Source organism: Natator depressus, chromosome 5 (genome assembly GCF_965152275.1).
Source record: "Natator depressus isolate rNatDep1 chromosome 5, rNatDep2.hap1, whole genome shotgun sequence".
Taxonomy (NCBI): domain Eukaryota; kingdom Metazoa; phylum Chordata; order Testudines; family Cheloniidae; genus Natator; species Natator depressus.
Window position 1 is genome coordinate 94,804,554 of NC_134238.1, and position 27,991 is coordinate 94,832,544.

The following is a 27,991-nucleotide window of genomic DNA, read 5'->3' on the forward strand; positions in this document are numbered from 1 at the left end:
AGCTGCTAATACATACACATAACAAAATATTATCCCATTTATAACTTCATGACAGAACATATTTATCAAGAACTCCTCAGCACAGTCTAGTGCCTTGAGTACAGTTGTTTGGAAGGTATGCCAGTTGAAGGAAGCTTTTAAAGAGTAATTTCACATGAAGGCTAAAAAGTAGTGGTTCAACTTACTTTTGCCAGCTCTACTGAATTCATAGGAATAGACCATAACTTCAAGTGTTTTAAATGATTTATTCAGATTAGGCAATTTTCTCAACACTTTTTTTGGTTTAATATAATATATATAGTTTCAAAAACATTTCAGCTTTGAGGTAAAGTACTTTAAAGGAAAAACAAGAACACTTTTAAAAATAAAAGCAAAAGATCAGTAAAATTCTTAGGCAGGATAAACAGAAAAATATTCCCTCCTCACTTCAATGCTAATGATTCCAACACCAATACAATTCAAACAGCAAAGTAATCCAGTCAGAGTCCAAGTTCCTTCTTAAGGCAAAATTCTCTGATTCCAGAGGCAATTTTGCCCAAGTAAGGATTTCAGGATTAGGCCCATAATAATAAACCAAGAAACTGCTCAGGGCAGCTCTTCCCCTGCCATTGTACCCCACACCCCCACTCCCATATGGTGGAAATTAAAAGAAGCCTTACATTGTCTCTTCCTGCTCTGTGGAGGTAGATAATGCATTCACCATTGCATTATCCCATCTCTTAACTGCAGGGTTTCCCCATGTCAAATAATGCTCACCTTGCCAGCATTATGTTTTAAGCAAGTTCTTATCCACACATAAGAAAGACACCTCAAGAGGATTCTTGGGAGTGCTGCCAGTGGGAGAACATCTATGCTGACAAAGACAACAGCTAGGATTCAGGAGTGTATTCTCGAGATACGAAGTACCTGAAGGGATATCTTGGGACAACTACATGTCCCAAGGTTTAGAGGGCTAAGTCCATTCCCCATACGGCAAGATGGGGAGAGAGATCAGCATACGACCTCCAGCATGATGATTTCAAGGGAACTCTGATTTAAAATTTGGCATTTCCTAGCCTTTGTGGGGTCTCCTTGTGCAAGAGATTTCACCCTCTGTTTACATGTTATAGTGAGAGATTGCAAGACTTCATTACTCTAAGGTATTTTTTACAGTTGCAAGGATATGATTTGGGAATGACAGGCAATAGAGGTTATCGTTTTTAAGACATTATGAAGGAAGTTAATCGGAGTCTTCATCATCGAGGTATTCCTCTGCGTTACTTAATGTCCGCACTGTATCTGAAAATAAAACAATTCTACTTTAGCCAGGGACAGAATCAGGCATAAAACACAAAACTTTTAATAGTTTAAATTTGTGGTGCTGTGGGCAAACACATGTGAGCAACTCTTAACACTACATTAAGAGGGTTTTTTTTTTTGGGGGGGGGGGGAGGATTTCTTAGGGTTTAAGATATTTGTAGGTGAGGAGCTAGCCAGGAGCTGGTCAAATGGTCACCTTTTCTACACATGAACCTTTGCATACGTCTGTTGGAGAAAGTTCAGTTGATGAGACACTGGCATGCCTGCTGCTCAGTTTTCTTCATGTGAAGCTCCAGGAGCCTGGCTGCCTGAAAAGCTTTGCACACCAGAAGAAAGTTGGACACAATTTAAACCTCTCTAATGGGAAAGTTTTAAACACAGAATATCTGATTGGTGAACTAGAAGAAGTTTCCCTAGCTCACTTTGAAGGCTCTAAGCCAGTCTTCATCCTCTACTTTAACTCCCATGCAGACATCTCCTGTCTCTTCTCCTGTCATCCACTGTGCCTTGTTCTCTTCCCCACCTGGTCGTCTTCTTGTTGACTACGTGTTAGTTTTTAGACATGGACTTATACTTTCAAAAACTGCATGTATAAAACACATCTAAACCTTGTGCTCCTGGATGGCAAGGAGAAAATTGGATACAGCAGAGAGAGAGGGCATAGGACTAGTGGACACTGGGAAAGTGGTCCTCCTCACCCAGATATGTAGTAATGTCAAGAGAAGAGCATCTGGCTTGTGCTCCTTAAAGAGATGCATAGAAGGGGAATTCTTTTGTTGTTGGACAGGAGTTCCCCTCCTACAGGAGATGAGCCCTGCAAGAAGGTTCTCATTTACATCTCTTCCAGTGAAGGAATGGAAGGCGGTCCTAACCAATTACGGCTTCTGTCTGTTTCCTCAAATATGACTTATCCTGCAGAGTTGTGTTGTACAACCCATTCTCCATCAAAAATAACTGATGCATAATCTGTTCTACACTGGTTAATAAAATATATTTGATGATAAATTCTGAAGTTATGCAGTATTCAAAAAACAAACAGTCATCTTAGTAAGCCATCCCATGTCTTATATTTTGGAGTAATTGAGAAGTCAATTTTAAACTCTGATCTCGGGAATTGTTTTGCTAAAAGGGAGCCCAAAAAGACTTGTTTTTAAAATCTCAGAAAATCCATTTAATATTTAAGAGTGAGGGTAGTAAAGATGGGGAATATACACCATCTTGCTTAATAAAGGTTTAGTCCCAGCTGTAAGTGCAAATATCCACACAGCCTTATCTATCAAAGGGCTATGGCCCTTCCAGACACTGTTGTACCAAGGTCAGCCTCCGACTTCTCATTTTCAGAAAGGCCCAGCACATTTCTCTCCTATCTTCTTCCCATTCCTTTTTTCTAATTCCCTTCATCGCCTCCTCTTCTCAGGATCTTCTTTCTTTCTGCAGCTCTCTGCCAACCCCTTATCTCCTTTAAATCTACCTTTTTTACAGCCTTCCAATGAAGAATCTCTAATATCCCTTTGCAACCTTATATTTGAATACTTATCCCCAACTGTATTTGTTTGCCTGAATTACAATATAAACTTTCTGGGGAAGAGATCATGTCTTGAGTTTAATATTCTGGAGTGCATCACACTTTCCAAACATCAGAATTTCTCAAATATTCTCTCCCCTAATTCTCCAAACTTTTAAACACAACTGTTATGATTTGATGTTACTACAGTAGCTTCTGAAAAGTAAACCAACTAAGAGGGTTCCTAATGCTTTAAAAATAAGGTTTATGGAAAGAACAAATCAACTGAATGCAGTGCCATTAAGTACAAACACATTTTTAAAAACATGCACAAATTAAAATATTGTAAAATGAGGTAAAGCAGACTGCAGAAGCTATAAGTATGCCACATTCATGCTACAGGGAACATACTGGAAGCAGAACTAAACTTGGATAGTTTGATACTAGGAACAGGAAGAGTCCTAAAATAGTACATAGCAAGTACTGAAATGTAAATTGCAAGGAGTGCAATAGATGCATATGCATTTGAAAAACAAACGTAAGAAGAGGGGAAGAACAGAATCAAATATGAATGGTAAGAGAAATTCAGGGAACAAGAAAAGCACACATGTAGCTGTGACTGTGTTAACAAGAGGGAAGATTATGGAAGATCAATTTAAAGGAGAGAAGTGAGCAAGAAGTTAAACACTGATGTTGAAATGAAAACTGCAAACAATATTACAAATTACATGGTGATAGATTAGGTGGATATTGATGAAAAATGACATGATATTTGTTTCTCAGTTGTCTAGAAGGAATGAAGGAAATATTCCAGAAATAAAGATTAGCTTTCTGGAGATGGAAAAGGAAAAATTAATGTAACTAATAGGGACATTAGAACAGAGAAGGATTCAGTAGCAGATGGCTTGAATCCCAGAATTCTGAAAGAGGAAGATAAAAAATACTTCTCATGGAGATTAATTCACACTAGAAAAATGTATAGGAACCTAGGAAAAACCAGTGTGGCTTCTGTTTAGCTGTTTTTTTCTGACCCTAAGTTGACAAACGAGATATTCTGATGTTGCAGGAAATTGAATATTATGCTACTACCTCCTAACTTACTTAAATAAAGTAATCAAGGTTAAGGAGTTGTCAGATGTTTCATTAACATTATTTAAGGGTGGTTATAATAGCTCTTCCTTGCCTAGTTAAACTTCCATAAAACTATCCCCCAAACAAAACTGTTGCTAACTTTGAATTAAGATATACTTTCGTCCTATTTCGTTTTCAACTCATTCTCCACCCCTTCAACACTCCATACAAGGTTCCCCATCTCACTTCTACTCCCTCCCACAGTCCACCTATCTCACCCCTGATCCTGAACAACTGACTTTAAGCTTTTTAAAACTGCCCTGTATCAGTGTGTGTAGTATGTATAGGTGGATCTATACCTGTGTTTAAAAAGTTAATCTGTCAGGGGAGTGGCGATATGGGTGGGAAGATTGTGGAAAGATTATATTGACACACACTAGAGCACAACTCCCTTTCTCAAGCCAGCAGGAGGCTGGGGAGTATGTGAGGTGAATGGAGTGGGATGGTGTTGATGGGAAAGAGTGGTTCCAGCTTCTGGGATAAGCTGTGGGGGGAGAAATAGGCATGAAAACATTTCATATGGCTAACCACATGAAGTAAAGAGCAGGGGTGAGAACCTTTTTTTCTTTCTGAGGCCCCCACAACATTCTATAAAAACTCCACGGCCCACCAGTACCACAACAACTATTTTTCTCCACAGAACAGCTATGGCTGACACTAAGGGGTAGGAAGCAGGGCAGTTGCCCGGGGGCTCATACCACAAGGAGCACCGCAAAACTAAGTTGGTCAAGCTTCAGCCCCAGGTGCTGGAGCTCAGGGCCCTGGGCTGCAGTCCTGCAAGGTGGGGCTTCAGCTTTCTGCCCTGGGCCTGAGCGAGTCTAACACCAGCCATGCTTGGTGGACACCCTGAAACGAGCTCGTGGCCCCCCAAGGGTTGAGAACCACTAGCATAGAGTACAGCTCCTTTCTTGCCTGATTCTCCCTCCCATCACGCTCCATCCTCCAGGAATACCCTGCTTCCACAGGAGACCCCCACCTTTGCTCTCCACCAGGACACCTCTCCTTTTCTCCCTATCCAATCCCATGATCCCCCTGGACAGTCATGCTCCTCAACCTCCCTAGCCTCCTGGTGACTTAGGAAGCTCATCAGAACTCAGCTTCTCGTGGTTCATCAAAATTGCTCTGATGAACTCGAGGTCTGTTAGAGCCCTGCTCCCCGTGGTTCCAACTGAACAAAGAAGTGAGAAACAAACAATACCTCTCCCTTGTTTCTTTTTAAGCAGAGAAGCACAGGCAGCATTGGTAGCCATATCCAGAGCCAATTTCTTCTCATTGTTTCTTAAATCTGTTCTTGCCCCTTAAAAAAAATAAAGTCCAATTATGTCCAGAAATACTGCCCTAGCAAAACCTTTAGTAACAGTAAAATGAAATCCCTTCTCACACAAGTAACTTGGTCAGCATTACCAATGGGAAAGGGCAATGGACAGCTCATCTAGGGGTTTATCCAAAGTCAATAGAAAGATACCCAGTGGGCTTAGGATCAGGCTCCTACTTAGGAGCTGTGGAGCTCCCTTGCAGCTTTACTGGGTTTAGGTACCTATTTTTGTCTTCCACAGCAGAGTGAAATTTTACCCTGGATGGGTCAGCCTGTTGCACAGACAACTTTCAGGGTTTGCATGGTTTGCAAATATATGCTGGGCTAGCTAGGAACCATAACGAGATTATAGAAAACAAATTGATAAAATATGCAAATTACAAACTCAGCAGTGATTTACACACAGGAAGCAGATTTGCCACACACAGAGTATTAAAATCTTGGTGAAGATCTTTACCCTTTGCCAGTAGCATCTCTACAATATCTGCATAACCCTTCCAAGCAGCAGCATGCAAAGCTGTGTCTCCCAATTTGTTCTGTGGAGTTACAGGGAAAAGCAACAGGATTAAAACAGCAAAAAATAATCCATTTGCACTAAGAATTAACAATAACAGCACTGTAAATGTCTGAATAAACAGGATAAACTTCCTACCTGTTGATTTAGTTCTACACTTGGCTGGGTAAATAACACTTCCACTATATCTACATAAAATGAAGGGAAAGGAAAAGAAAACTTGATGAAATCAAAACTTGATTTCTTATATTCCAATTACAGCATTGAAGTCAGGATTGCACAGAGAGGATATAATTAGTTAGAGAAAATCCATATCATTAAAGCCTGTGAAGACTGCTGAGCAAGCACTACAAATAGATACAGAAGTGAAACATTAATGTAAACCTCAGTGACAAACACCATTTTTTTGCTCTTCCCCTCAGCAGTCTGCATTTCGTCTCTCATTTTTTATAATCAGACTGTGATTAAGAATGTCTGTCCGCTTTTAAAGTAAAAGGATTTAAAGATGTTCTATTTTTTAAAAAAACGCATTACATTTGACATATCTGAGCCCTTCTCTGCTGGTTTTTATTTTTATTTTTTTTTTTTTGCTAACCTGAATTACATAAGAGTATAGACTTTGTTACTGATTACAGCAGATTAAGTAGTAAGTGGTCCATTAGCCCAGCAAATAGAAAAAACTAGACCATAATCAGTAGAGTTGATTGAGTGCTATACTGTACCTTTGTGCCCACCATGGCAAGCCCAGTACAGAGCTGTGCTTCCAGCTTTGTCTAAACCATTGACACCAACTTGGTTATCTAAGCACTCTCTCAACCAGCTCACGTTTCCTGAAACAAATAAAAAACCTGTTTGTTTTTTTCAAATCACTGTTTTTAATAGAGATTTTGTTTGAAGAACTGAGTAGCAGAACCACGAAGGGCATTTAGCTCTGTATGAATACTATGTTGCATTAGAACTTAATTTTTGTTTAGCAATTCATTAGAAACCATGTTTGGCAGTAATAGTTATTGCTACAGGTTATGGAGGGGGAAAAAATAGTCCAACTACCATTAAACATCTTGTTCAGAGGACAATTTTTTCCCACCTTAAAAGCTAATCAGTAATGGAATAGGACAAACACATTATATATTGCATCCATTTGCAATCTGGTAAATTCCCTGCCCTCCCTCCCACCCCCTTTTTTTTATTTTACTCTGCTACTCAATGCTGCAGAATTTAGATACCAAATGTATTCAAAATATTCAGGTTAGCCAGCCAAAATATGCAGCACATTCCGTCTTTATTCAAATAACATTCAAATAGAATGCCTTTGTTGGCACACATGTGCATACATACACAAACCACACACAGACTTCTTTTGGCATTACAAAATTTAAAATTCTCTAAATGAGAAGTCCAGGGTATCACAGTCCAAACCACACACCCACCTCTTTTGGCAGCTTCATGCAATGGATTATCAATGGACTCAGCTTGTTCAGCCACTGAAATGAGACACACAATAAATTCTGATCAGTTTCTCATCGTAAAGGTTTTTGTATTTCATTTTTTTCAGACTCTTGATAATTAAGTCCGAGAGGCTAGTGTACAGAAGTAGATTTTGCATTTTGTTCTGATGGTGCTGAGGTTAGTGGTCTTCCTGTCTCTTGTGAAAGTGGGTTCAAGAATGATGGGTTAGTCACTGAGACTGACATGAGCTCAATTCAAAAGAGGCTGTGGAAGCTAGAGGTCCCAGGATGAAATCCTGACCCTGTTGGAAATCTATGGCAAAATTACCTCTAACTTCAACTGGGCCACAATTTCACACATGGTATTTCTTAGCCTAATGTAAGCTTGTGAAGTGACTGTAATGGTTGACCACCAGCATCTAGTGATCTGCACTCTGAAGCTCACATTTCCTGTGAGTGTTCTTTCTAGCTAAGACTTGGAATGGGGAGGAAAGCATTGACTGGTGCTGGTGAAGATCAGAAGGTGATGAGGGGTGCGCTCCAGATGCCCAGGGTGAAGCATGTGTGTTTGGTTTTCCCGGGCCCTATGCTGTTGCTGTGGGAAGTGGCAAAGCTAGTTTAACTCCACAGCAGAGCAGCAGGGAGTTGGTTTGCAAATGGAATGATTCTCTTTGGAAAAACTGAGGTGCAAGCATTAGGCAACTTTGAGGACGTGTCCGTGGTATTCATGTCAGTGGTACTCTGAAGAATGTGGTGGTAGGGGTCCCTGCTTTCCATGAAAGGATTTTAATTCCATTGTCAAATCCCCTACGCTATCCAGACCTTCTTTGAGTTTTCCATTTATGATATCACCCAAACAGTGGTTTATAATTGCACTGTTTCATATGTTGAAGTACTTGATTAATCCTGAACAAAGCAAAAATGCAAATCCGAGATTCTTTGATTATGCACACAAATGCTGTTAAACAATTAATATATGGAGGGAAAAGCAGAATTTGATCACTGTATCTTAGCCACTCTGCAAACAGAATTGCTTAATTATACAGTACACTAAAAGCACTATACAATGTGAAGAACTCTTCTTTTTATTCTATATGGATTGTACTTCTCTCAGAAGACTGAATTTCTTTTCCCATTATTTCGTACTATTGCCAAATGGCAATTTTTCCCCTCAGTTCCTTATGATGGAATTATTATGGCACTTAATATCTCCCTATTATCAGTATTGTCAAATTTACATTGGTTTTCAGTTTGTGCTTCTGCAGGTCAAGCAGATGGAGCACAAGATCATTGGATAGGCATGCTTGCTGTATCAGGGCATGTACCCTGAATTGGACCTCCTGTAATGTGTCTCTCATTTATCCATACTAAGTTTACATCAGGGTTCAGGCCAATGTACTGTGCCTCAAAGTAGCTTAGGGATGGGGTAAGGCACCATGGAACAGTTTCAGCAGGAGAGACTGAGGGATCCCCACCTTAGAATATCCCATAGTACAGTGGTTTGAGCACTCTCTGGAGAGGTGTGAGCCCCCCATGTTCAAATCCTCCCCCCGCCCCGTGGCAGAGAGGTGAGTGATGTAACCACTGGGATAAAAGTTATAAGGTGGGCACCACCTCCCGCTGGATTTTGAATGGGACCCGAGCTGGCAGGCAAGCTCAGAGGCTGCAACTCAGGTGGTAGCTGAAGAAGAAAAGACTTTGAGGAACTGGTCAGCACCATCGCAGTAGGTCATGAATTTGTCACCAGGACACTGGATTGTTGCAGCTCACTCTACCTATGGTTAATTAGGACATTCATAAAGAAGTCACCACTGGTAAACAAAACAGCGGTCCATTTTCTAAGCAGAAAGAGGCACAGGAAGCCCAATATACTGGTACTCTGCAATTTGTATTAGCTCCGTATCATTATTAGAGCCACCTAGAGATTCTGGTATTGATTTATAAATCTCTTTAAAGCAACAGGCTTATGCTATCTCAGACATCTTCTCAGAGCCACCACAGCAGTTGATTGTCAACCACAATGTATTTAAAAGATACTGTCACAGAGTGACTTGCCCCTGCAAGAAAGGGAGCAGGATTCAGTGCACCTCGACTGATTACCTGCTGCCCAGTTGGCCTTTAAGGGGAGGCACCTGGACTTTACAAAGGAGGAGACAGCTTCAGAGGGGTTGTCAGATGCCTGCAGGCACTGCAGGGAGTAAGAAGGCTCCTGAAGGACCCTGAGTTAACAGGGAGAAGGCCTAACTCCAGGCAAGAGGTGCTGGAAACACAAGAAGACAAACCCTCAGGGAGGAAGGGCTGTGCCCAGACTGTGATTGGGGAGAAAGAAGGGAAGTTTAAAGAAAGGACAAACACTCATGGATGAAGACTGCGTAAGCTTGAGTTCTGTTTTTAAAAGACTTTGTGCAGGATTTAATAAACTGAACTGCAGGAGGGGATTTTTTGTTTTGTTTTAATATCTAAACTCTGTAGACCAGTGGTTCTCAACCAGGGGTACATGTACCCTTGGGGGTACACAGAGGTCTTCCGGGGGTATGTCATAAATATAAAGGGAAGGGTAAACACCTTTAAATCCCTCCTGGCCAGAGGAAAAACCCTTTCACCTGTAAAGGGTTAAGAAGCTAGGATAACCTCGCTGGCACCTGACCAAAATGACCAATGAGGAGACAAGATACTTTCAAAGCTGAAAGGGGGGAAAAACAAAGGGTTCTCTCTGTCTGTGTTTTTGCTTTTGCTGGGACCAGAGCAGGAATACAGGTCAGAACTCCTGTAAAGGGCTAATAAGCAATCTAGTTAGATATGCGTTAGATTCTGTTTTGTTTAAACGGCTGATAAAATAAGTTGTGCTGAATGGAATGTATATTCTGTTTTTGTGTCTTTTCTTTTTGTAACTTAACGTTTTGCCTAGAGGGATTCTCTATGTTTTGAATCTGATTACCCTGTAAGGTATTTACCATCCTGATTTTACAGAGGTGATTCTTTTACTTTTTCTTCAATTAAAATTCTTCTTTTAAGAACCTGATTGTTTTTTCCTTGTTCTTAAGATCCAAGGGTTTGGGTCTGTGTTCACCTATGCAAATTGGTGAGGATTTTTATCAAGCCTTCCCCAGGAAAGGGGGTGTAGGTTTTGGGAGGAGTTTGGGGAGAAAGACGTTTCCAAGCAGGCTCTTTCCCTGTTATATATTTGTTAGACGCTTGGTGGTGGCAGCAATAAAGTCCAGGGACAAAAGGTAAAATAGTTTGTACCTTGGGGAAGTTTTAACCTAAGCTGGTAAAAATAAGCTTAGGGGATTTTTCATGCAGGTCTCCACATCTGTACCCTAGAGTTCATAGTGGGGAAGGAATCTTGACAGGGTACATCAACTCCTCTAGATATTTGCCTAGTTTAACAACAGGCTACATAAAAAGTTCTAGTGAAGTCAGTACAAACTAAAATTTCATACAGACCATGATTTATTTACACTGCTCTATGTACTATACACTGAAATGTAAGTACAATATTTAATTTCCAATTGCTTTATTTTATAATTATATGGTAATTGAGAAAGTAAGCAATTGTTCAATAATAGTGTGCTGTGACACTTTTGTATTCTTATATCTGATTTTGTAAGCAAGTAGCTGTTAAGTGAGATGAAACCTGAGGGTAAGCAAGACAAATCAGACTCCTTAAAGAGGTACAATAGTCTGGAAAGGTTGAGAGCCACTGGAGTAGGCTTTAAGGGAGCCTGAGTTAAGGGGAAACTCAGGCAGGCCTCTAAAAGCCTCTTGGACAGAAGGAGGTGCTATAGGGCAGGGACGCCCTTTGACACACATGTATAGACTGAAGGGGTTCCAAGGTGAGCCAGCAGTAGCCTTTCAAACTCCTCCACAAAGAAGGATATCTAGAATAGTCAGTTCTACCATCACCATGTTTAGTTTTTAAGATCGCTCCTTAGTCAAAGCATTTCCCAAAGAACCACAAAAAACTTGACAGCATACCAGAGTAGGAAACCGATAGTTAGAGCAAGAAGTAGGACAAAAAACTGCCTGCATGTCTGGACAGTCCCACAGGTTTCGTTTTGTTTGTTTGATTTTATAACCTATATACAATGTCTACCTATGGTGGTGATAGGTACTTGAGAAATGCTGATTAAGTATTCTGATGTACTTTGATACTGGACCCTTAACTGCAGCACTGTTACCAGTGTCCAAAAAAATAATCATATCTAGTAGTTTCTACTTAGTGATATGTAAACAAAGAGAAAAATAAATTCTAGACTTTACCATAGTTGCTTGGAATAAGTCCAGTCCTGCCTTTGCAGGTTCCCTTCCACCAATTTGTGTCACTCTGGAGGGGAAGGGGGAAAAAAAAATTAAAAAACAGTCTATTGCATTTTAAACTTAGTCAGTCTACATGTGACACCACTGCTGAAATAATGTAACTCACCATATCTGAAATGTAGATAATATCCCCTTCTTCAAAATACAACTCATCTGGCTGAAAAAACAAACAAACATAAATATGTGTGAAGAGCTAAAGCAAGTACATGAAAAGAGCACAGCAGCTTTAGTTTTTGTGGTAATATTGCACCATCCAAAAATCTCCAGTGTCAAGTCAACTGCTTGATAGTCATTTACATTCTCGGCAAGTCAAGCTACTTGTACTACAAGTAAGAAATGTGACAGGCAGTACCGTATGAGGCATGTACGCTAGAGGAGGAAGCTGGTAATCTTCCTACCATGGACTGAATGAAACTATTTAAGTGGAATGGGGAGTAATTAGGTTTTTTTTTTTTTTTTTTTTTAATTCTTCTGCTCAATATATCTTTGGGCAAACTGAATCTGCCATTTATCTGTCTGTACTAATGACATGTAATCTAGTTTTTAAAAAATAAAAATAGTGTGGAGAAGGAAACGCCAAAGATTCTAAGACATCTCAACAATTTGACTTTGGAAGGACAAGGTTAAAGCAGAGCAGTGTGTGAAATCTTACGAAGGTTAAAGCAGAGCAGTGTGTGAAATCTTATAGTGGGGCTATCACATCCTTATCATTAAGGTTGACAATAGCTTACTGTTTAATAGCCAATTTTCTAAATGTTCTAAAATGTACATAGTGCAAATAAATATTTTGGAAACTGATGAAGGGGATACAGGATAGGACTAGTGATCCAAATTTGAGGTTGTTTGAGCAAAGGGTTTTCTGAGATACAGATCTCTTCTCCCCTCCGCCCCCCGGCCAAAATCATTTTAACATTAAAATAAACTTAAAATAATATTTTAACCATTTGTGCCTACCTGGGACTCAAACTATGACTGTGATCCTCCCCAAACTGATAACCATCCACTTGGGATTGATCTCAGCTAGGATCTGGCACCCACTGCCCAGTCGGAAAGCAATATTTAAATACTTAGTCAGTATAAAAATGAATCTACAATTTGCTTTCCAAACTGACAAGCCACAGAAAGTCATTTGTGTTTATGCTGCAGGCAGGAGCTCTACTGCAAATCCATGTTTTGTAGGTAGTGTGACATCACAGTAAATGAATGTCTGAGACATGCCCAAGTAGCACCCGTGTACTAGGAGTTCAAGTGTTGATCTCGGCAGCTTACTGAGAACATCGGGTGTGGATATTAGTTGCTCTCTGCCTGCATTCTGCAGTGGCTCCTCCTGAAAGCAAAATTCTGGTTTTAAGAGCCAATATTTCAAAGTGCTCTTAAAATCCACACTTATGCTTCAGTTGTTTTGAAAATTGCTATCCTGTAACTCTATTTCCTAGTTTTTGGAGGCGTGAGTATAACCACACTTAACATTCTGGAAGGGTACAAGGCACTGTGAATGAACTTTAATTCTGTCAGGTTTTTGGCAGTGAATTGCACTCCTATTTGCCTCGTTAACACCCTTACACCTACTCTAAAGGAGGCAGACTTCAAAAAGACAACTAACTCCTGTACTGCCCCCTTTCTGATTGTAATGAAACCCTTTCTGAAAATACTCTTCTTATCCTGGGGATTCTGCCAGGGAAAGACACCTTAAGTTCTTGGTAGGACCCCACAGTAGCCCTTCTGGCAAAGGCTACTCAGAAGATGTGCTTATTCAGCACGAGTACTAAATGGCAAACTTTTAAGGGGAGGTTTGGTTTATGTTTCTCAGCTACCAATCCAATTAACCTAATTAAATGGGGATAGACAAGGAGCACAAACTAGTAGCCCCTCAAATCTGCAACCACGATGGAGGGGCAGAGGGTCAGCATTCATGGGAAAAGGTGTGCTGGTTTTATTGTAAACACCAGTGGGCTACACAAATGCTCACTAACCCCCATGTTTGATTTGCATCCCAGTCCAACCACCCCCTTTGTCCTGCTGAATTTTATGCTGCCTTTGGGAGGAGGAAAAATAAGTGAGCCCAAGTCTCAAAATTTGCTAATCCTCTATTGTGGACATGTGGTACCAAGGACACACCAGAGCTCATAGCATTACCTAATAGAAGTTGCATGTAGAGGAATCTGAGCTTGAGAAAGAAATGGACAGTGAATTCTTGTTTAGTGTTGGAAACTAGTTATAGCTGTTAAACCAATCATTTAGTTTTTATTTATATAGCAGCGTAACAAGGCTGTTTACGCTTTTTTTACAGTCCTGATGCATTAGCCCACGCAATTAGATCACTTTGTTCTATGAGTGATATGAAAACCTAAGTACTTACAGTTCTGGGTTCAAATGTATACAGGGCCCTGAACACTTTGACCTGTCCTAAAAAGAAGAAGAAAAAGCATTAATGACAGAGGAATGGGGATAGTTCTCCCTTCCTTAGGGCAGAATACATCATCAGCATTACAGATCTAGCTCAAAAAAGTCAAAGCTGCACTTCCTCCCCCAGTCGTATTATGGTTAATTTAAAATAAACAGCCCCTTATGTGTTGTTTTGTATCTATTAACTCTAAAGTCCCGCTAAGGCTCTACTCCATAGTATGGCTTTCATGTCAACAGCCAGTCTGTCAGCTAAAGAGAACCTGCCTTCTGTGGAAGGACATGGGGCCCTCATCCTGCACCATTACAGTCAACTGGAGTTTTGCCATTGACTTCAACGGAGTTCCACAAAACCAGGTTCTGAGTCTGATCAAAGCCCATTGAAATCAATGGGAATCTTTCTACTGACTCCAGTGGTGGTTGGATCAGGCCTTAAAGCACCGAGGAAGGCATAAAGGAATTAAGTGCCTAACATGATGGTCTTTGACTGTAGCATTTTTTCAAGCAGACTATATAAATGGGATTTACGCAGTCAGTTGTATCAGTTTTTTTCCTTCAGGAGTCCCCTTAAGTCCAGTAATGTGTTGTGTTTTTGTGTGTTTGTTTGTTTGTTTTTTCGCGTGTGCACACTACTACATGTTTCCCCTATCCACAAGATGAGTAGGGGGGATTCAGGTAGGGCTTCTGTTTGGAGATTTAAATTAAAATTTTATTCTACATTAGGATTGTTTGTTTTAAATAGTTTTAAAACTGTCAAGGCCACCCACTAGCTGGCATGGCTGCTCTTAATACATAAAAACTGCAGAACAAGCTTCTATACAGACATGAAATATCCTCCACTGCATTACTTTTAGGAAAACAAAGAAGGACCAAATAAATTATAGGAGAGGGTAACTTACCAGCTGTTCAAAGAACTGTTGAAACCTATAGAATTTGCTGAAAAAACATCTTACACAGACAATTCTGCAGTGCTTAGCTTTAAGTGCTTGAAGTTTCAATCATTAGTCCTTCCACATAGTATTTCTAGTTCCTAAAAATTATAATGTTTCTTATGGTGAATCAGACCAATTTGCACCCAGAATATGGTGCATCATGGTGTTGTATAACTGGGAACCACATTCTATGTTGCTCATCCTCACAGGCATCCATGAACTTAAAGTTGAGGTCTGGCACTGTAAAATAAACTGTGTGCTTAAATAGCATTTTTCAAAAGCAGATCTTTAAACCAGAAGTCAAATGGGAAGAGTTAAACTATTTCCTTAGATGCATTACCCACATGCCCCCTCAGCTTCTGTAAGGAAGGATACATATTGCTTTCTCTTCCAGTCCTGTTAGAAGGAAGCAAACTTAAGGGGTTTTTTAAAGTTGTGAGGTTTTTTTGTTTTAAATATGTTAGGCATGCAGTGATGTGTTCAAGGAGGCTGATGGAGATAGGTATTTAGCTGTGAAAGTGGTGAGACTGAGGGTCATTCTTATTTCATCTGGCAGTAAGCCCCACAGTTCTGGATTGACCTTTTTGTGTACAACACCCAGGCTCTCACCAAGAGCTATCCAGAAGCATACACTTACTGAGCTCCTGTTTTTAAAAGCCTACACAGGAGTAACCTCCAGGGAAAGACATTTCTGTAGCACAGTCTTTCATAGAATTATATTTAAATGGTATATCTTCATGAATAAACTCTAAAAGCTTTGAGTTACCAGATGCATATAGGCACTTCAGGATATGACTTTTTTTCCAATACATAACTTGACCCCTTAGCTGCACCAAAACTTTAAAAATTTGAAGAAGAAAGTAATATGGGACTTGATCAGCAAAGTGAGAACTCTCACACTCACACAAGTTCTCTACAGTCATTCCTGAGCTTAGAAACATGAAAGGTTCAAAACTCTTCAATTAGGTACATCAGACCAAGTTCTTTTTCAACAGGACCACTATTTTGAGAAGTGTCTTCATAGAGGGGCACTTAACTCAGCAAGGTGTGAGAAGCGGCTGGTCCTGCCCCCTCTGCACCTGACTGACGGGGACTGAGCGTGCTGGCGGATGGAAGGGGGGGGCGCGCAGGCACAGCAGGAGGACAGAACCCTTCTCCCTGCTCCCCCTCCACCAGCAGGCCAATCTTGGGTGGCACTTGACCCTGCATGCCCCCCCACCCCCATGTATCGCCTCTGCTGACATGCTGAGGGTCTAACCGATTTGCCATATCTAGAGTCAGGAAGGAGTTTTTCCCCAGGTAAGATTGGCAGAGACCCTGCGGGGGGAGTTCGCCTTCCTCTGCAATCTCAGGCACAGGTCACTTGCTGGTTTGAGCTAGAGTAAATAGTGGATTCTCTGGAACTTGAGATCTTTAAATCAGGCTCTGAGGACTGCAGTAACTCAGGCAGAGGTTATGGGCCTATTACAGGAGTGGGTAGGTGCGGTTCTGTGGCCTGTGATGTGCAAGAGATCAAATTACATGATCATGAGGGTCCCCTCTGGCCTTAAAGTGTGAGTCTATCATAGAACATGTAAATGACTTGTTTAACTACTGATGCTCTCTAATCAATGACCTGCTTCTGCTACTTAAGTTAAAGGAAACAACTGAACCGCATAAGGCCAACCTGGCTCTCTCTGGGCCTTTCTGGATTACTGCTCCCATAAAATGCTATTAGGCACAGAAACATGATGCTCATAGAGACTTCTAAGACTTCCTTTCCAACTAAGAAACTGGTTTGTTTGAAAACTATGAACAACACATACAGTTTACAAAAATGAAATCCTTAAAGGGCTTGCAGTGGCAAATTAGAAGCGGCATTTTGAAGTGCTGTGACTGTTCTGTTACAAACAAGCAAGATGAGTACACAACTTTATTTGTGTTTTATAATGTAATTTAAAAAGAAAAATATTCTCACATTAGAAAAAGCATTTTTTTCCTCTGAGTAACTTGCAATTTGTTTTAATTGCAGCAGTACTAATGGAGGGCTGTTTTCAAATAAGTGCCTAGTGTTTTCCTGACAAGAGGCTACAGTTTTCTCACACTAGGGTTCTTCTAATCAGTTCTTTCCTTCCCCCAATTCCAACTCTTCTGTACCAGCCTGCAGTTTTTACATACTACCATGTAACAATCCCCTCTTCTATTACACTCACTACTAAAGCTTTCCCTGTCTTCCTCTTCTTCAGCTCCACTCCTCAAAAAAATTATCCATTATGTCTGAAGCTACTTATTTCGACATCTGAGCGAGGCTGAACTTCCGGAGAGGAAGGGGAGGGAAAGCTATCAACTCTATTTGGTTAAAATAAGTTTTGCTTCTGAAGTAGAAGAAACACAAGTTAGCTTGGGGAGCTGTTTATTTATTCTTTCTAGAAAATGAACATTAAAATAAAGCAATAAACTAATATTTAGTGGAGCTGGTACTTGGCAGGGTGAGTTGATGCAACTCTTCTATTAGAATTCAGGGGCCCAGTTCTCCTGTTGTAGGATACAAACAGTTCCCATTGATTGAATTATTCATATTCTCCCACAGGAAAACAGGACACCAGGGACCAGATTCTGGCTACTGCTGTGACTGCTTTGCATTGCTGTGGCAACACCAAACATCTTAAGATAAGAAAACCATCTTAACTAGCTTAAAGGGATACCCTGAGTGTCATAAATCACCATCTTAGAACCTGGTGTAGGGAGATTTGATGCAGCACCTCTATGCCCTCAGACTTATTTAATTTTCTAATGGACTAAACTAACCCTGGGCTGGCTCTAGAATCATGGGCCTTGAGGTTGCCATACAGTCATCATCATCCTTCCACCCATTAGGCTTCACTGGGCACGGTTCAAAATCTGGGAGCAGGTGCCTAGGATTGATTTGGGTAATAAGGGCTAAATCCTAGCCCCAACACACAGCATAAATATTGGATTATGCTCTAGATATTCATGGGGCTGAGGGTAGGGAAGAAAGGAATATCTTACAGGCCTCAGAACAGTACTAAATCCAGTAGCTCCTGCATGTCCCTTCTCCCAGAACTCTCTGATGAGTTGGGGACATGGATTTTGGAACAACTTGTGAGGTATTTCCATGGCAATGGAAGTAACTGGGCAGGAGAATGATTTGCCTCTAAACAAAAGGTTGTGACAATGGGTAAGTGAGGAGAAAAGAGTTAAGTGCTCTTTCCAGAGTCCCTAATCAACACTGCAGACCAGGGTGGATTTGATTTAAATCAAATCATGATTTAAATCACTAGTCAGGAAGACTCAATTTAACCATGAATTTCTACATAAAAGTGCATTCTTGTTGGTTGTTATAACCTTAATACATATTCTTCACAACTCAGAGATCAATGTAGGTTTCAATTTTTAGAAGGTACACACTATACACTTGTTAAGCGATTTATTTTGAAAACTTTTCAGATTTGTTTTACAGCTATATCAGAAAATGAATGATTGGTTATTTCATTTACCAAAGGTAATTGAAGCAGATATTTATGAAGTCATTGGGAGGTGAACTATCTCCAATTCAACAGGTTAATCATTAATATTTGGAGGATTTTCTTGCCATGCTGTATTAGAAGAACACTACCAGACAAACATTTAAATTGTTTTATATAACTAAAACAACAACATTATGTATTCTGGATTTTTTTCCTTCAACAGCAAACATATAATATTTTAACAAAACAAGCATATGAATTTTTGAATGTATTAAACATTCACGTTTTTTAAAATAGGGTTTGTTTTTGTTAAAATTGTTTAACTAAAATAGCTAAATGAATAAAAAAAAAAACCCCCAAAATTAAAGAGACTGTCAGCCAGGTCAACATTGGCTTCTGCAGCTAACTCAGTCGTCTTCACCTTCATTTTCCTGTTTGTTCATAATCTGGAAAAGAAAAACAAGCTTTCCTGCTTTTTCAGGTCCCAAACGATTTCTCAATTTGGAATGAATTAGTCCAAAGGAAGAAAATATTCCTTCTACACCGGCAGAAGAAGCTATTGCTGTTAAAAGTGAGATTATCACTTCAACAGTCTCTGAATCCAAGTGCTTAAGTGACTTCCACCAGTTCACTGGTGTGACTTTCTTTAAAACATCATCAGCAAACATATATTTCTTGAATGGTTCTTATTCTCAAACTGGGTCTCTTTTACAGCCTGCTGCCATTATAGGTTTTCCCTTCTAGTGACAGAATGGTATGGTAAATCTCAAATCAATGAAGGCTGCACTCAGAAACACCTCAAGACTTCTGGAATCTGCCGCTCAAGCAGTTTCACTTTTGTTTCTACTGCCTGTCCCTCCCTTCTCACATTTATCTCCAGACTTCTTTTCCTTGTCCAGATCTATTCCGCCCCCAACAATCTTATATTCACTGAACTTTTTGAAACTTTGCACTTTTAGACAGAGGTAAGGGATTGACTCTGGGTACACAAATTTGAAGAGGGACAATAGGGTTGAGGTCTGTTGTTTTTCACCTCTATTATTTATTTATTTTAAAAAACATTTTTTGCTGTTAACACACATGTTATCTCTGGAGACACAAATCCACAGTTTGAGAACTGCAAAACTAAGCATCTCTGATCGTATCTTCTAGACTGAGCACTGAGTCCCATTGGGTAGATAGAAAGATTAACCTAAATAATGTATACAGAAGCCCCTGGAACCCCATAAGATTGGGTCCCTAATCCATGAACTACTGGAACTCATTTTCAAAACTTTTCTTAAACATTACATGAATATATTGTCTCAAACTATAGAATTAGAATTTATAATCCCTATTCCATGATGAGATATCTTTGAGCTATAATGCATTTTAATTAAAACTATCTTTAGATAGGTTTTTTCCTCAAAGCATTTTATCAAAAAATCAGATTTAAGTTAAAAAAAAATCCAAATTTTTTAAATGTATTTTTTTTTAAAATCATTGATTTTTATCCACCCTGCTGCAGACACACTGTTAATATTCCCACTTGGTTCAATTTGAACTCATGACTCTCTCAGGTCCAGAACTAGTATAGCAGATTTCAGAGTGGTAGCCGTGTTAGTCTATGTCAGCAAAAAAAACGAGGAGTACTTGTGGCACCTTAGAGACTAACAAATTTATTTGGGCATAGGTTTTCATGGGCTAAAACCCTCTTCATCAGATGCATGAAGTGGAAAATACAGTAGGAGGGTGTGTGTGTGTGTGTATACACACACACAGAGAGAACATGAAAAGATGGGGGTTGCCTTACCAACTCTAACGAAACAAATCAATTAAAGTGGGCTATTATCAGCAGGAGGAAAAATCACTTTTGTAGTGGTAATCAGGATGGCCCATTTCAAACAGTTGACAAGAAGGTGTGAGTAACAGTAGGGGGAAAAATTAGCATGGGGAAATAGTCTTTAGTCTGTGTAATGACCCATCCACTCCCAGTCTTTATTCAGGCCTAATTTGATGGTGTCCAGTTTACAAATTAATTCCAGTTCTGCAGTTTCTCGTTGGAGATTGTTTTTGAAGGTTTTTTGTTGTTGAAGAATTGCCACTATTAGGTCTGTAATTGAGTGTCCAGGGAGGTTGAAGTGTTCTGTGACTGGTTTTTGAATGTTATAATTCTTGATGTCTGATTTGTGTCATAGAATCATAGAATATCAGGGTTGGAAGGGACCTCAGGAGGTCATCTAGTCCAACCCCCTGCTCAAAGCAAGACCGATCCCCAATTAAATCATCCCAGCCAGGGTTTGTCAAGCCTGTCCTTTTATTCTTTTGCATAGAGACTCTCCGGTTTGGCCAATGTACACGGCAGAGGGGCATTGTTGCCAAATGATGGCATATCACATTGGTAGACGTGCAGGTGAACGAGCCCCTGATGTTGCAAATCAGAATTAAGATGCAGTGGTAAGGCCATTTGGAGAATTTTACACAGAACCTGCTTGTTCTATATCCAGTGATCTTGAGTATCACTTGTCTCATTTTTATCACCACCAGACTCATGCAAAATAGTTCTATGTCTTTGTGGATTTTAAAGTTTCAGGATTAAGAACTGACAAAAATAAACTGCTTTTTCATTGGAACTACTTTAGATAAATAAATTTGTTAGCCCCAGAAAAGCTACCAAGGTCTATCATAGGTATTTCTAATGCATCCATCACAGTATTTAATACAGGATATTTAATATCCTGATGCTGCAAAGAGTTATGAATGCAAGAAGTCCCACTGAATGCATAAGTCTGGATGAGTATTCTGTTGAAGAGATTGATTAAATGTAGATAAACTTGCAAAATGGAAGGCCATGCAAATCTGTTTGCTAATGGTGGCCTATATGGAGAGTAAGTTAGAGCACCTTAGCTATACTAATACTGTATCAATCAGCACCTCAAATATTGTAGGTGCCCAGAGTGTTTAACAGTTGTTTAAAAACAAACTGTATTGGGATATCTTCAAGGAAAAGGTATGAAAAATTATTTAACATAAAATTTACTTGCAAATAACTTTACAAGTGAAGTTCAGGTGTCCCACTGTTTAATACTGGGAACTTCAATTATTCAGAGGTCTTGATCCTGCAATGGTATGCAAGCAGACTACTGCACTTACATGGAGCTGGGCTCTGCACAGCAGTCCACCCAAGTGCAATGACTATCCAGACTGGGGCCAGAAATATCAGTTCGTATTTCCAATGTAAGTTGCTCAATATAATAAAGGTGGTGTGTGGGGGTGTTAAACAAACAAAAAAACCCCGCAGCAATTCAGTGCTCCTTAAATCCACTTTCTAAGTCATGTCTGGCTAGCAGAAAGTTTTCTTTGGCTAGCAAGGGGACCTAAACTATCAGTGAATCTAGAATGTAAGCATTTGTTTAAAAAACAAAAACAACAAAATTCCTCTGGTTCCAAAGACTTTCCAAGTATGAATGAATGCAGTGTTCCCTTCAGTGCCTCCTCTTCAGCTTTTCTTTTCTGAACCATGAAATTAACAAGAATCTTATCAGTTTCACTACTGATATTTTACAATCCTGTTTGCAAGTGTGAAGATCTATTAATGGCTGCATTTATCTGCATTAAAACAATTAACACTTATAAAAGTTGTTAAAAATAGGAACTAACCCTATGCATACGTTACACCACAAATGACTGCATAACCTTATCCTGTATAGCTCAGTTTTCCTCTTGCCATCCCTCTTCCCTATCCAATATCTCATTTTAAACTGTAAGGTTCTTGGGGCAGGGTCTTTTCTTTTCTCTGTGAAATGCTCTGCACACCTATGTGGCTAACTTATTTAATCTAGAGGATGGAGAAGTAATGCATTTTTAGTTGTTAACAGCACACTCCAAGAAGTTTGCCACAGATCTATGTACAGGCAGTCCTCGGACTTATGACACAATTGGTTCCTGAAAATTGCGTCGTAAGTCGAAAAGTCAGAACCGCAATACACTCCATTGCGGGAACAAGCATCATAAAGTTGAAACCAATTGTCATAATTGAATCAGGGGGTCAATTCAGAAATGTAAGTGCCATTCGTTGTAAGTTGAACGTCATAAAGTCGAGGACTGCCTGTACTGTTCTTATTCAGAAATACTGTATTACTGGACATAGAGCATAGTCCAAGAGCACAGCTGGCAATGGCAATTCACTTTGTCAGGTTTGCAATGTTTGTAAATAGGATTAACATCCTCAACACAAAAATTTAAATAAGTTAAAAAACTCTAAAAAGGGGATAGAATGGAACTGCTGAAAGAAAAAGGAGGATCCAAAACTTGCATAGTACTGACTATTGACAATAACTGAAATTTTCATCTTACTCCCATTCACCTGATTTGAATTGCCAAGAACAGACATATCTCGAATAGGGCACATTGTACTATTCTTGCTTCCTAGCACATACAGGGTAGAGATAGCAAAGTTTTCACAGGGGATAAAAAAAATAAATACAGCAGTCCAGGAAAGACTTTTTCCACTGACCCAAGAACCAGGTTCTCTGCTTAACCAGCTGAGAAACATGTCATATGATTTCCCAAAGACCACAGATGCCCGAAAATGAAGTTGGAGGTGATTGGGCGGAGGGAGGCAGCATCAGATTTGTAACTTCATTTGGCATGTAAGTAGATTATGTGACAGGATTACTAAACATACACAGCTGTTGTCCAATACTAAACTTTCAAATGTTAAGATTATATATACTTATTTGGCTAGGATTCTTTTTTAAAGTAACCATCATTTGCCCCCTCCCAGAGTTCTAAAACTTTTTTCTTAATGTGTACAATTCTTGATAGATTATCTCATGCTTCAGCCCCCGTCCAATTTGCAATCATATAACATCCCTGTGGCAACTACAGTTGTTGCTTGTATGCAAAACAGATATTAGGAGAGTGCTTATGTATTTTTAGATATCTTCATTGTGATTTTTTTTCTTTCTTTCTTAAAAAAAGGCCAATCAACTATTTCTTCCTCCCATCTGTTCACTTTCTGTCTACTACTAGAAATGCTTCTCTGCCACCTGGTCTGTCTCTTCTTTCTGCTCTGCTTTTCTGGACATTCCTCTGCTGCTGGTGGTTGCAATACCTGAAGACAGCTCCTGTTTTCTTATCTACTTCGCTTATGTAGTAGCAGCCCAGAGTAGAGGTAGCTAGGCTTGTTACTCCTTATTCCTGCCTGGCTTTACAGACTGGACACCTAGCAGCTGTGAACAAGAAAAATCCAGCACAGTGTGACCAACCACCATCAGGAGGTGCTCCCAAAGGAGAACTCCTACAGAGTATCCCATTGCCAAGGAAATTATACCACTGGGTGTGCTCCTCATAGCTTTATATGTCTACTTCTTTGTAACAGTGGGTACCTTTTGGAACATTTAGAACCACAAAACAAAGATTCATAGAAAAACGATAGTATTATAGGCTAATACAAGTAGCCTTATCGAGATGAAAAGCACAATATAGCCTTCATATAAAAATGGCTTCTTAATACATTTAAAGAAAGACTGACAGCCTCTCCCTGAAATGGCCTGACAAGTTATTGCTGTGAAAACTGTCTGCACAAGGCATTCTCTCAAGAATGAAGAAGTTTAGAAATGTTCAGTCAATTAAAAAAACTTCTCTGAATATCCCTTTAAAAAGTATCTGAGAGGTAATCCAGTTTATAATTTATCTGTACAAGTAGGTCTACAGATTACAAACTCATTGAAAAACCTTTTTTAAAAACCAAATTCTAACTAACCTGTCTGGTAAATTAGAAGATTAATACAATTAAAGACATAAAGATCACCCATTCACACTTGGGTCTTAAAACTGGGTCAACTCTACTAGGAATCCTCTGAATTTCACTCAGCTATAATCTTTTACAGAAAGACAAACAGTGATAGTTCCATCAGCATTTTTTAAAGCCTCATTTTCAAAGGGGCTTAGCATTCAGCAATGAAGGGGAACATCCATCACAGGCTGAAACTTGGCATTTAATGTTCAGCTGATTTTTATTTTCTATTTTTTACTGTGCTCATCACCACAACATTTGACTGCCTTCCATAGTACAGTAAGCAATGTGAGTATACATCTGTCACATTTGTCCTCTCCTTCTCTCCCCAAAGTGGTGAGTCTTGTTTTGGTAGGGCTTTTTGTGCTGTTCTTGCTTGTGTTTTTTTTTTTAAATTATTATTTATTTCTTCTTTAAATATAGCTGTTGCTATGTGTTTGTTATTAGAGAAGACAAGGTCAAAGAAATGGGTCTTACACTTGGAATGGAAACAACTGAGGTTTGTAATGGTCCTTACTTCCTGGGGGAGTTTTGTTCCTTGATTTTGGAGAAGTCTTAGAGAAAGTTCTGTCTCCCACACAGACAAGCTTTATTCTTATCGTTGAGTTCCACTGTGCCAAATGTGCAAAGCTGTTGACCATGGATGGTGAGTATCATAGGCTGGGGGAGGCTGTGCCTCCCCAAACAGCCTGTCGTGGTCCTGCCCATGTTCTGCCCCAAGACCCTCTCCTGCCATTCCCGGCATTGTACCCTGACCCAGACTGGCTGGGGCTGGCCGGCCTGCCCAGGTATATTTGTATTTCTGCAGTCCAGCCAAGAGGTGATGAAGGCATGAATAATATTTTTATACCTAGTGGGTGGCGTGTGTTCGTTGTGGGGCAATAATTTGATAGGGGAATGTCCATTTTCAGGTCCTACAAGGGGTTTTGCTTGTGTGACTTTAAACAGTCAAATGCAAAGAAGTTACTTTTAAAAACTGGCTATTTAGTCAACACTATCAACTGGGTACTTTAAGTATTTCAAGAAATATAGCAAGTGGCCAAGATATTGAAGATGAAAAATATTTTAGTGGGCACGGGGTAATTCTATTAGAGGCACCAGTCACAGCTCCACAATTACTTTAGAGTTAAGTTCTGCACTTAAAATAGGGATTCAACCTCTTACCTGTTAAAAATACAGTATATTCTCCCCCAAAATACAGCACTTAATACAGAATTTTTCTGATCATTTAAAAATCTGTTAATTAGTTTTTCCAAACAAACTTTGTGACATCTAAATAAGGATGTGTTACATATTCCAACTACATTAAAGACTAGATCCTGCAAATTGTTCAGGAAATTAGTCCTTACTCAGGAGCTTAGTTAGATTAAATTTGTGTAAGGGTTAAGGATCATCTCCTGCTCAGAGGCCCTTCCTTCTTCCATTCAGATAAATAGGCGAAGCTTCTGTTCTCCCGGTCTCCAAACACAAGTAGAAGGGGATATTCAATGAAATTGAGAAGTAGCAAAGTCAAAACTGATAAAGGAAATACTTTTTCAAACAAAGCTGTTAGACTGGAACTCACTGTCACAGGATATCATTGAGGCCAATAATTTCACAAAAATCAAAAAGGGCCTGGACATTTGTATAGATAGCAATATCCCAAGTTCTGACAGTTAATGCTAAAAGGATTATTGGAAGGGATAGAAAACCTCATGTTTCTTGGCTTAACTACCCTCCATCTATTAAGGATTAGGACGAGACATTCATGGGGGCAGATTATCCCACATCAGTCTTCTGTGGGATTTCTTGCACCTTCCTGGAAATTGACAGGATACTAGACTAGATACACCATAAATCTGATCCAATATGGCGATTTCTAAATTCCAATGACAATTTTGTTATTAATTCTAACAGAACCAAAACCGATGGTGGCTCATTAAAGGAGCCATGATTCTATTGGTAAATATGCATTGCTTCACAAAATGTGTATGTTTATAATTAAACTGCATCTCCTTGAGTAAACCAAGCATGTAGTATAGCTTTTGGTTTCTCTTTAAAAGAGATGCTATCAAGAAGTTTAAGTCACCAGATAACTTTCCTTTGCACAAGCATACAGACTGGCATAGTTACTTTCTCCCTCTTTTTTTTTTTTTTTTTTTTTAAAGAAAATTACATGACTGAATTAAAAATGGTATTTTACCTAAGTCTAAAAAGGAGAAAAAGAGCTGTAGCATATATATAAAACCCTCAATCCCTTCACACACACTTATTTTAGAAAATGCAAGAACTAGTAAAGTGTTAGCATTTTTTTAAAAATGGAAATAGACCATTCCCTACTTAACAGCAAACTAGATTTAGGATCTAATCAGCGCTTAATTTGTGCCAGGGCTGAGCCCAGGCACTTCTAGGCTTGGCAGTTCAAAGCCCCGGCACCTCTGGGTTTATACTATGTCAGTTATTAAAGTAACAAAACTGCTCAGGCCTCGGCACCTCTTTCATTACAAATCAAGCACTGAATCATCTTGATAGCATCTTTTCCTAAACGGAAATTTAAGCAACAGGATATTGTCACATATTTGCAAATGACAGAAAATTCAAAAGTTTAAGGGTGACAACTCTAAGCACCTTAAAAGTCATTGGATCCCAGTAGATCATACCTTGTATAGAGCCCTGGATCCTTATCCAAGACTCCTTTCAACAGAGGACAAACTGTGTATTCAGGCTTTGGAAGAAGATAGTGTTCTGTGCTTTGGCAATTTCAACACACTTTTACCGATCAAGCCTTGAGAGTTCACAACTCATTCTCTGATCTTTCATCAGTTATTGTCACAATTTTAATGAATTTTTTTTGGTAATAATAACTGAAAAAAATCTTGTCTTTTTAGGAGCAAGTCTCAGATTTATAGCAAGTACTAAATCACAGAATGCTATCGCAAGTAAGGAAAACTGCTCCCAAGAAGGGTGCTTGTTAGGACACCTCTTCCCACGTGGAGGCACCATAGTGACAATCAGCTTCAACTTTCTAGCTTGACATGCCTTAGTCACAGAATAATTCTCGGTGCATATGTTGCAGCTTGTTCAGCGAGCAGCCTTAGAAGAGCATTTTAACCGAAGCTTGTTTCCGTCCTTCCGCAATTGTCATGCAGCAGCGAGTTTACTAAAAAGGGTTGTAAAATGATCCCAAGACCATTTGTTTCTGCGTCTTCCTCCTCGCCACAAAGCCTCAGCGGGGGCTTTAAGAGCTCAGCTCACTTCCTACTTCTCGGCCACTAGCAAGTGCGCTCTGACAGTGACAGCCCGAGCCACGTCCCAGATAAAAAGGAAGCCCCTCGCCCTGGAGCCATAACCTTCCTGGTGCTCTGCCAGCCCGAGGAGCCTGCCCCTCCCACCCCTTCTTCAGCACATCGCAAAGGGGGCCCCGCGCCGGACACATAAAAAAGGAGCAAGGAAAAACATCGCCCACGTGTCAGAGCCCAGCTCCGTGTCTAGCGCCGAGCATGAACTTCAGGCCCGTGTGATACAAGTGCAGGCGGGGTGCAAGGCGGCTGCTGTTCCTGTGCAGGAGGAGCGCGGCGACAGGCCGCTCCCTTACCTGGTTTGGCTGGTTTAGGTGGCGGCTTGGACATCGCGGCGGCTTGGCTTAGCACAGAGCCGGGAAACCCCTTCCTCCGCCTCCCCGCAAACTGCCCTGGGCCGGTCCCTCCTCCTGCCCGGTAACCTGAGCCCAGCGGCGGCGGAGCCCCTCCTCTGCAGCGGGCGCGGGGCTCAAGGCGGAGCGGCGGCGGCTGTCCCAGCAGCGAGTCCCCGCGGAGTGCGCGCACTGCGGGCGCGGTGAGGAAGTGAGAGCAGCCGGAGCAGCAGCGAGCCGGCCGCTGGGCGCTGCTCCCTCTAGGGGCG

At 40.2% G+C, this 27,991-nt stretch overlaps 1 protein-coding gene across 1 annotated transcript; it reads right to left on the bottom strand.

Moving 5' to 3' along the window:
- Positions 1–252: 252 nt before the first annotated feature.
- On the bottom strand, positions 253–27,990 carry OSTF1 (osteoclast stimulating factor 1). Its single transcript, XM_074953235.1, has 10 exons — positions 27,687–27,990; positions 13,891–13,937; positions 11,638–11,688; positions 11,475–11,538; positions 7,194–7,247; positions 6,486–6,593; positions 5,902–5,951; positions 5,707–5,785; positions 5,133–5,231; positions 253–1,278 (listed from the first exon to the last, which is right to left on the bottom strand). The coding sequence occupies exons 1-10, from the start codon at positions 27,718–27,720 to the stop codon at positions 1,220–1,222; spliced, it is 645 nt and encodes a 214-aa protein (XP_074809336.1). The 5' UTR covers positions 27,721–27,990; the 3' UTR covers positions 253–1,219.
- Between the last annotated feature and the right edge of the window lies 1 nt (position 27,991).

Bases quoted from the DNA above. Each gene is read 5' to 3' on its own strand.
- OSTF1 (XM_074953235.1), bottom strand. From the start codon at position 27,720: ATGTCCAAGCCGCCACCTAAACCAGCCAAACCAG. The intron at 13,938-27,686 runs GTAAGGGAGCGG...TCTTCTTTTTAG, and splicing joins ACCTAAACCAGCCAAACCAG to GACAGGTCAAAGTGTTCAGG. The intron at 5,786-5,901 runs GTAGGAAGTTTA...GTAACTCCACAG, and splicing joins GTGTAGAACTAAATCAACAG to AACAAATTGGGAGACACAGC.